Here is a 9413-nt window from a genome sequence, read left to right on the forward strand (position 1 = left end):
TGCTATGATGCTGGGCTTTACCAAGAAATGTTCTACTAGTGGTGTGTGTCCTGGCTGCAGTAAATTATCACCACCACTGAGAGAAGCTGTTGTGCTCCTGTTGTGAGGAATCTTCTTTGGAACTGCATGTTGCTGGGCACAAGAACTCTGGGAGCACAGTGACCAAGCTGCTGGGTGTGCTGTGGTTGTCTTAATACCTGAGGGGAAAATGGCCAGATACTGTAGATCCTGTGAGTAATCTGCACAGTGGTTCTCAGAAGGCCATAAATACAGGCTTTTAATACATAAATCTGAAAGCTGCCTTTTGACAAAGGTCTTTGAAATAACGGAAGCAATGCTAATGGAGTCAGTGGAGAATTTATAAAATACAAGCAATGTTAAATGAGCTGTTTACATGATTTGAGAAACCTGACTTGAAGGTGCATTTTATTCTTATTATTCCTTGTTGAGGGAAAAACATCTGATTGGAAATAGGTGTTTTGTAATTGAAGCTAATGCTTGCTTTCAAGGGGAAAAATGGGTCTGCCTGGTTTAGGTTATCTTTTTAGGGCATTGTGCCATGGGGAGGGCAATTGCTACCCCTTCCACAACTGGCACTCACACATATGCTTCAAAGAGTAATAATTTAAAATAGCTTTTACTCCATTAAAAAAAAAAAATAGACTCCTTGGTATGGTGTTAGACTGTAAATTCCAGGCAAAGTGAAAAATGGACACATTTTCTGATGGCATCAGAACCTCTCTGCAGGCTGCCTTTCAAAGCACCAGCAGGTCTGGGTGGTCAGGTGGGTCTCGGTTTTGCTACTGATCATTTGTTTAAAATTTATTAGGAGGGTAATGGTTAAAGATCATGCTGGACCTCAGCCATGTGCAGCATTGCTGGCACACCAATGTACTAAGACATGGTAAGTGTCCCTTTCTGCTCCAGTCAGCTGCAGCTTCTGAAAGTACAGACTGAAGCCAAGAAACGTTTTAGGCACATGCTCTTGAGTCCTATTGCCTTTTGCTGAAAGTTTGGTATTTAGAGCACTAGTTACAACCTCCTACCAACACGTGGCAGCTTTTTCCTGACTTCAAGTCATGCAGCATAGAAGGCAAGATGGCCAGAAATGCAGAGCATCTTCATTTTACAGCACTGTGATCCCACAGTGCTGCACACAGGTTTTCCTGACCCTTTACCATCAGAAGACAAATTTAAGGCTTGAACTCTCAACAGCAGTAACTGGTGGTCTTCTTGGGGAAGCAGATCCACAGGAATTATGGAAATAAAATCCTGTGCAGTGCTTGTACATAATTACTGCTCCCAGCATCACCCACCAGCCCTCCGTTTGTGACCTCTGCAGCAATGGCACGGAGTGACCTCGACAGGAGCCCTCGGAAAGGCCCTTCCAGAGACTTCTGCCCCTCGGCAGTGCCCCCACGCTGGGCAGCTCCTTGTGTGAACAAGCTCGGGCTGTGTGAGTTGGGGAAATGCAAGGAATGAAGAACCTGCCCAGTGTCCTCCCCTGTGTGAGAGCAGGCAGGAGCCCCCGCTGCCACCCACCCTTGGGAGTCCCCTCCTGCCGCTGCCAGCCTGGTTCTTTCACAGGTAAAGCACAATGTGAGCCCGGCTCCATGGAGAACTGAAACCCGAGCCCTGCGGGGCTGTCTGTGTGAATTAATGACAGTCCAGGAGAGCGCAGAGCAGCAGGGCTGGGGAGAAGGGAGAGCTGAACCAGGCGAAATGCGAGTGCCCAGCTCTCCCTGTGGGAAGCTGGTGGCATTCCAGGAACCATCTCTGCATCTCGCTGCCCACCCACACACAAGTGGCGTAGGGGGACACTGCAGCAGCTCTGTTGTGCCAGGCAGGAGCAGGGGGGCTGGTTTTGGGATTGCCCGAGGCAGAGGATGCGCCGGTGGTGCGGGAGCAGTCAGTGGGCAGCAGTGTCCCGGCAGCACTGAGAGATTTTAGACCCTGTACCTCGTTCAGAGCTTCATTCAACATCCATTGCAATGTGTGGGAGGATTTTAATTATTTTGTTTTAAACCTCATTTTCTTCACTGGGGACTTTTGCGTGTGGAACTAATTAGGAACAGAGAGCTGCAGGAGTTAATGCAAATGTACTCTGCAAAAAGATTTATTTGGTGCTTGTGAGAGCTGCATTTAATAAGTAGAAGGATGTTCTCTCTGCTTTGAGAATTCATGGCAACCATCTGAGTAATTTTTTTAAACTAAACTCAGAGCAGCATTGCAAAACTAATCTTCTGTGCCTGGAGGGAACCCACATAGACATTAAAGAATAATCAGCCTGTAGGAATCATGCAACCTCTGGGGTGCACAAAAGGCTCTCAAGAAGCAGCACTTGAATTTCACTGCTAAATGAAGAGAGGCATTAAAGGTTATCAGAGACTCTAAAATACCACATGAGCCTCGAAGCTGAGTCATCTCATAGATAAATCCATAGAGAGAGAATATGGGCTGCTCTAATAGTCTTGATTTAGAGAATAAGAGACATTTCAAAAACTGTGAATAAAGACCCAGAGGTCTTTCTAATGGGCTCAGCCCATGGTGGAAGAGCAAGAACATCCCAAACTACCTCAAAAGGGAACAGTTTGTGAAACAATCTCTGCAGAGATCCCTGCCCTGTGACAGCTCTGATGGCATGGCTGGAGCCTGCAGGGCCCCTTTCTGGGTTTCAGCTGCTCCCTGCTGAGCACAGGGTCAGTGTCACCTCATGTCACAGCAGCTGCTTGGAGGGGCTGGCCCGGAGCTGATCCCAGCCTGGAGTGAAGCTGTAGCTCTTCGTTGAAAAGGGAAAACTACCATGGAAAAGTGGTGGAAGAAAATACAACACAAAAATCATGGTGAGAAAGTCTTTCTGTACCACTGCAGTTTGTTATTGTGACCATGTTAGTGAATCTTACTGGTGTGACCTCAGGCAGGAGCCTGTGGGTGAGGACACCAGGGAAGGCCCAAAGACCTCACACCGAGGGCTTGTGCATTTGGGAATCAGGTGCTGTTCAGTGGAAATGAATATTGTTTGGTCTGTGTCAGCTGTGACTCCACAGGGCTGGCTGTGCTTCTCAGCTGGAGCCTCTCACCTTGTCCAGAGGGTCTCAAGGTGATGGGGATGGGTGATTTTCCTCTTGGGAAATGGTGGTTTGAGTGTGGATAGGGACTCATGCTTTCAGGTGAAGAAAAGGAGTAATGCTCTAACTGGGACAAATATAGAGCAGAAGTTCTACTGAGAAAGAGAAAGCTGAACACTGCCAGCATCATTTTTATTGTGCACATCTCTATTTTCTCTTCACAGAAAGGGAAGAGGATGTACTAAAGCTGTGCTAATATTAACAGTGTGGATCTATTTTGCCTGGTTCCAGGTTACACACACAGTATAAAGGCACAATGTGCTTAATGACTTGCTTTGTCATACAAATTACTGCAATAAACCTTGAAACTGGAATAGAAATATTCTTCATTAGGAGGCAGAGTTTTTGATCTGTGTTGTCCTGCTCTGTCCCTGCTTTCCCCCAGCAGGAAACAAACACCACACTGTTTGTGCCCATGCTACATGCTGGCCAAGTCCCTGTTAACAACCTCTTAATTTGGGGAGTCCCACAATAGTACAAACAACTGGAAAGGGCAAAAACTGCCACGTTGCCATTTTATTCAGATTAATATGCAAATCAGGAGGCAAATACATCCAAGGAATGCAGGTCATTGTGGAAACATGAAAAGAGGGAGCAAGAGATGAGCAATGGGGAATTAGGGGATTGTCTAGAAATGCTTCCTCTACCTCCAGCTGGTGGCTGCAGTTCTCATTGGTCTTTTGGAGTTACTGCGACTCCTCCACTGGTCCGTGGGTTTGTGATGAAGCTGAAATCTCATTAAGACTCCTCTGCAGTGCAGGAGCAGCATTTCCTAGTTTTTCATAGTTTCTGTGCAGCACTCACAAGGGAATGGAGGCAACTAAAAACCTCTGTGAGCCTGACCAGAACCACACTGCTCAAACAGCCACATCCAGGAGGACAAAGTCTGTCCCTTTGTGCAGAATCGTGCTTTAAGGTTTGTTTGCAGATCTACTCAGAGCAGGTTTTTTAGCTGACACTCCTCAGAACAAAATGTGCCAAGGAACAGACAAACCAAGTCATCCTTAGCAGGCAGACTGAGGCAGGGTCAGGCAAACAGCAGCTTTCCTGCTCCCTAGTGCTGCTGAACTAAAATCTGAGCTAGTTTTCATTTGTGTAGGCGCTCCACTGAATACGCATTCACAGGGTGGGGAAATCACATTGCTCATGCTGCCTACAGGCCTAAAAAACATTAAATCATTATCTTGATTTCAATTTGCATATCAGTACTGACTGTGTGCCTTAAAGAAGTGACCAAGGTGATTATCTGCATTTTATAGCAGGAAGACAGACATGCTGAGAGGGCAGGCTAGTAACCAAGGCAAAATACCACCAAGCAGCTGAGTCCTGCTCCTGTGCCTGATCTGTGCCTTCCATCTCCAGCCTTCCCCACCACTAAGCCCTCTCCAGGAGGCAGGAGCAGAGCTGGGGGGCGGGGGGCTCTGACTTTTTGGGTTTTATCCTTCCTGCTATTAGGTTTGATGGTGCCTTGGGCAGCTCTGAGCTCTGTGCTGGGCCAGGGATTCACAGGCTGCATGCCCCAGGCCAGTGTGCTGAGGGAACCCAGTCCTGCCCTCAGCTGTTCCTGTAAAAACATCCTGGCTAAACTCCACCGCTGTCATTCGTTCAGGTGAAAATCCTACTTCACTCAGCCAGATTTGGGCTTGAAAATGAGAATTAGGGAGAATCAGTCAAGCTGAGGGATTCATAAAACAGTCCTGCTTTAGCCTCTAGCAGGAAAACACTCTCATGATCACTCCTTGCCTTACAGTGTCCCTTCCCACAGTTTAAAGGGTGACATTGGAACCGAAACCCAGCCAGGCTGACAGACTGGTTTCACTTCCAGCTAAAGGCACTATATATACCTGTAAGATTAGAGCAGTGTGTTCTCAATACCTCTCAGCATTTGTCTGCACCTGAAGTCGTACTGCACTTCATGTGCTCATCCCAGCCTGCCCAAATGCTATCTTTTCCTTCATCGGCTCAACAAGGAGGAGGAATGAGCTGAGTCACTGCACAAACTTGCTGGCAGAGCCTGGCCCAGCCTGTCCCACCCACAGCACCTTGTGAGCTCCTCACCTTTGTGGCCACCCTCCTGCCAAGCCTACAGCACTCCCTGGGGAACACTGGCAGAGGCCTTTTGCTGCTGGGCATTTTTCTATCACACCAGCAAATTGCTTGATGCCTCTGAGGAAGTAGTGCAGAATTTTCTTGGTATGTGTTGCAATGAAGTCTTATCTCAGCTGTGACTTCTTTGACAGAACAATAGAGAAGCAATGAAACATTCTCCCTACTTTTCCGGGGGTGAAATCACAATCACGCTCTCCAGATTAGTCAGGTGGGGTTTTTAAACACAAAACACTCCATCCTTGAACCCTGCCTCTGGCTCATGTAGGCTTGACTCTGAGTGAGCACTAAAGTTCAGCAATGTTGTTTGAGCTTGTATCAAGCCTATATCTATAATTATTGAACAAACTTCTCAATAAGGCCAATCCAAACGGAAGTGTTTGCAATTCCCACAGAAACAGAACACCTCCACCAGGCAGTGTCAGTGCCTCAGAGGTAACATGAATGCACACACACACTTCTGTGGTTTCAGGGGAGAGAAAAAAAAATTCTATGTGTGTACACTTGGAAAGACAGTTTAAAACAGAGCCCTGTTTTTCCCAGAACTCTGCAAGCTGACAGGGTGCAGCACAAATCAAGGCTTCAAAGGACCATGCTGGTCAATGGTCACAACAACAGAGAGCAAATTGGATTTTATTTTTTTAAACCCTACTCCAGATATAGAAGTCATGAGGTGCTTGATCATTAACCTTTGCTTAACAACTTAATTAGTTCAATCCAGAAGCAGACCAGTGCAGAATAATCCAGCCTCTTCCTCGAACAGGTGCACCAGACCTGGCTGCAACCTCTGATCACACTCCCAACAAATGTCATCAGCTCCAGGAACCTCAGGGAGAGTGTTTTGAAGTAAAGAGGGCAGTGCCTCCACCTTCAGTCCTACAGCATTCCTTGTGACTGTTTGGGACAAGTCAATCAGAACCAATTACAAGTACTTGGTTTAATGCAAGGCAGAAAAAACCATAACATTCCTGATGTCACTGACTTGGAACGAAAGGCAAAGCATGCAAAGTAGTGTTTCAATGCAGAAACCCAAAGAGAGCCAGCGCAGCACTGCTCTCACCTTCAGCACCTCTCAGTGATACAGGTTTCTAGTCACAGTTTTAGAGAAAACGTGCTTGTTTAGCAGACTTGCCCCCGAAGTTGGACAGTTTCTGTTCATAGCTCTGCCTCATAGCATTAACTTTAACCAAGCAGTAATTAAAAAAATAATAATCTTACTGCAAACCTAACATGCAGTTAGCATGCTTTTTGAGCTATGTGTAGTTCTAATATATAGAACAATTATGTTTATCATATAAAAGAAGAGTTCATTTTATGTCAATGATTCATGCTGTTGAGATAAACACTGCTTCAAGAGGTCATGCAGAGGTTCTATCATGAAACACCTAACATTACATAAAGCCCAATGTTTAGAAATATTTATTGTAAATAGGTCAAAATGGGCCAAGTTTTAAACAAAAAGAATCAGACATACAACCCTAACTTTGTTTCCAGTTGGCTACTCAGAAACTCTGACAGATCCAATTCCCAGTTTTTCAGGTCAGTTTTTCACTATCAACAAGGTTTTTTATTCAGCTTAAGTTGATTGAACTACAGTCAAGTTTAAATGTTCACAGTATCGTCAAGATGTGGTAAGTACCACCTGGTCAAAAAGTCTTTCAGGAAAAGAGAAAAACTTAACCCACTAGCCAAGCTTTCAAACTGAGGTAGACAAGTCATGGTGATTTGAGTGCTGACAGCCAGGGTCTATCTTTTTAAGTAATTTATCTAATAAAATGTATCAGGCAACAATTGAGATTGTTATCTTAGTATTTCTGATGTGAAATACTCTATGAGTGAGAAACTCTCAAAGTGAGAAAATTTGTTTTGAAAAAGTATACAATTCTTGTATATAGAAATATCCTTCTTCTGCTACCAAAATAATCAGAAACATCATAGAAAACTATGCATCTTTCCTCTGGTAATTTAATCCTGTTAGATAACAAGCTTTGTTATAAAGTAGCCAGCTACCAGCTTGCTGTTCACAGTGCAAAATATGCAATCCTTCACCTTGCTTCTGCTCTCCAGCTAAAGAACACAGATCAAGAAGGCTGTACCTCAGGCATTTTGACCTGTCCACACACAGATAAGCTGTTTTAGTTTTCCAGCCATTAAGTATAAAGTTTGTGGTCTCCACTAAATCAGCACGATGGTACACACAGCATGGATAGCACTTCCTGGCAGCTCCCTTTCCACAGGCACCTGGGGCTGGGTTTCATGCTGTGGGCTTTGGATGTAGACCCTATCACTGATTCAGTTAAACACCCAAAAAGACAGACACAGAGAGAAAAAATCCAAACTGCTTCTACAAGAGAAAGCTGAGACACCAGCCATGCTATTAAACCATTTTGATCACAGTAAGGCAGAGGCTAGCGGCCAAAGAATAGCTCAGAAACGGGTCTGCGTCTCACAACAACCTCCTCCTCCTCCTCCGCTACCTCAGAGAGTGAGGAATACGAAGGGAAGCCGCCTCTGATCTTTGGCTTCCTCCTCGGGCCCGTAGTAGCAGTCAGAAGCTTGTTTAATGTTGAGGGCCTCCTTAAACCTTTGGTGAGATCGTAGAAAGCCATGTCATCGGATATGACTCCCAGGAACGTGCTGGTGGAGCTCAAGATTGAAGCCGCAAGCTTTGTAGACTTCTTGATGGGCACGGAGTGCTCCATGTTTTGGGAAAGGCTGGGATCCCCCAGCAAGCGCCTGATTGTAAGCGACGTCCCTTCCTTTAAGTACTGGTGCGGCTTCTTCCCACTGTAGTCCCTCAGGTCAATCTTGGCGTGGTAGCTGTAGACGAGCATGGTGATGATCTTCTCCTGGCCGTGTATCGCAGCCAGGTGCAGCGCCGTGTAGCCCCCGTGCGACCTGGCATCCACATTGACGCGGGACCCGCCCTTCTCGGCCGCTCGGATGATGTTGGTCACCATGTCGCAGTTGCCGCTCTTGGCGGCCCAGTGCAAGGCGGTGAAGCCGGAGATGAAGTCCCTGCGAGCCGCCAGGCTGGCGTCGCCCAGCAGCAGCCCGTGCATCTGCTGCGTCCACTGCCCGTCGGCCGCCAGCACCAGCCACTGGTGCTCCGCCTGCTCCAGCGGCACCACCGTCTCCTCGCTGGCGCGGTGGTTCTTGGGCCCCCTTCGCAGCCCGGGCGAGCGGTCCCCGGCCTCCTCGTCCAGCGGCGGGGGGGACAGCGGCGTGGCCGCCTGCTCGGGCGGCGCCGGGGCGGCGGGGGGCTGCACGCAGCGCACGGGCAGCATGCAGGGCTTGGGCGGCGGCTCCCGCCGGGCCCCCGCCGCGCCGCCGGGCACGGGCACCCCGCCGCCGCCGCCCTGGAACAGGCCCCGCAGCTCGGCCACGGCCCGCGGCCCCGGCGGCTCCTCGGGGGGCGTCCCGGCGGGGCCCGCGTCGGGGACGGGAGCCGGGTCGGGCACGGGAGCCGGGTCGGGCACGGGAACCGAGACGCGGACGGGAGCGCCGGCATCGCCCCCCGCCGGCGGGGCAGCACGCAGCTGCTTCTTCAGCACCACGAACTTGACGCCGTCGATCTCCTTCACCGTGGCCACGGCGTTCACCGCCGCCTTGAAGCGCTCCCGGCGCGCCGCCCGCCCCTCCGCGTCCCCGGCATCGGCAGCGGCGCGGGCCCCGCCGGCCTCCAGCAGCGGCCGGAAGGCGCTCAGCAGCTCGGTGTTGCGCACCCGCCCGCCGCGCTCCCTCAGGAAGCCCATCACTGCCTCCGCGCTGATGTCGAGCTCCGCCATCCCGCCGCCACAGGTGGTGGTGGTGGTGGAGCCGCCGCCGCGCCTGCCGCCTCCGCCCGGCGCAGGGCGCCCGGAGCCCGCGGGGGTGGCTGCGGCTGCCAGGCGGGAGGCACCTGCAGGGAGCGCGTCCCCCGCGGCCGCTCCCACGGAGGTGCCCGGGCCGCCCCGCCCCGCTCAGGGCGCAGCGGCCCCGCGCCGGTCCCGCCCCGCCCGCGGGCGGCGCTGCCGGCGGGCCCGGCCCGGGCAGGGCGAGCGGGGCGGGGGCCGCGGACCGGCCCCAGTCGGGGAGGGAGCGGCGGTACCGGAGACTCCGCGGGCAAGACACAGAGCTTCATCCATTTACGCGTCTTCCAGCTTCCTAAAACCTGCGGGGTTCTGTTTATTTAGGGGT

At 50.2% G+C, this 9413-nt stretch overlaps 1 protein-coding gene across 1 annotated transcript; it reads right to left on the bottom strand.

Moving 5' to 3' along the window:
• Window positions 1-3256: 3256 nt before the first annotated feature.
• Window positions 3257-9192, bottom strand: SOWAHA (sosondowah ankyrin repeat domain family member A). The gene has a single exon (XM_063413413.1). The coding sequence runs from the start codon at window positions 9020-9022 to the stop codon at window positions 7643-7645; it is 1380 nt and encodes a 459-aa protein (XP_063269483.1). The 5' UTR covers window positions 9023-9192; the 3' UTR covers window positions 3257-7642.
• Between the last annotated feature and the right edge of the window lie 221 nt (window positions 9193-9413).

This window comes from Prinia subflava, chromosome 16 (genome assembly GCF_021018805.1).
Source record: "Prinia subflava isolate CZ2003 ecotype Zambia chromosome 16, Cam_Psub_1.2, whole genome shotgun sequence".
NCBI lineage: Eukaryota > Metazoa > Chordata > Aves > Passeriformes > Cisticolidae > Prinia > Prinia subflava.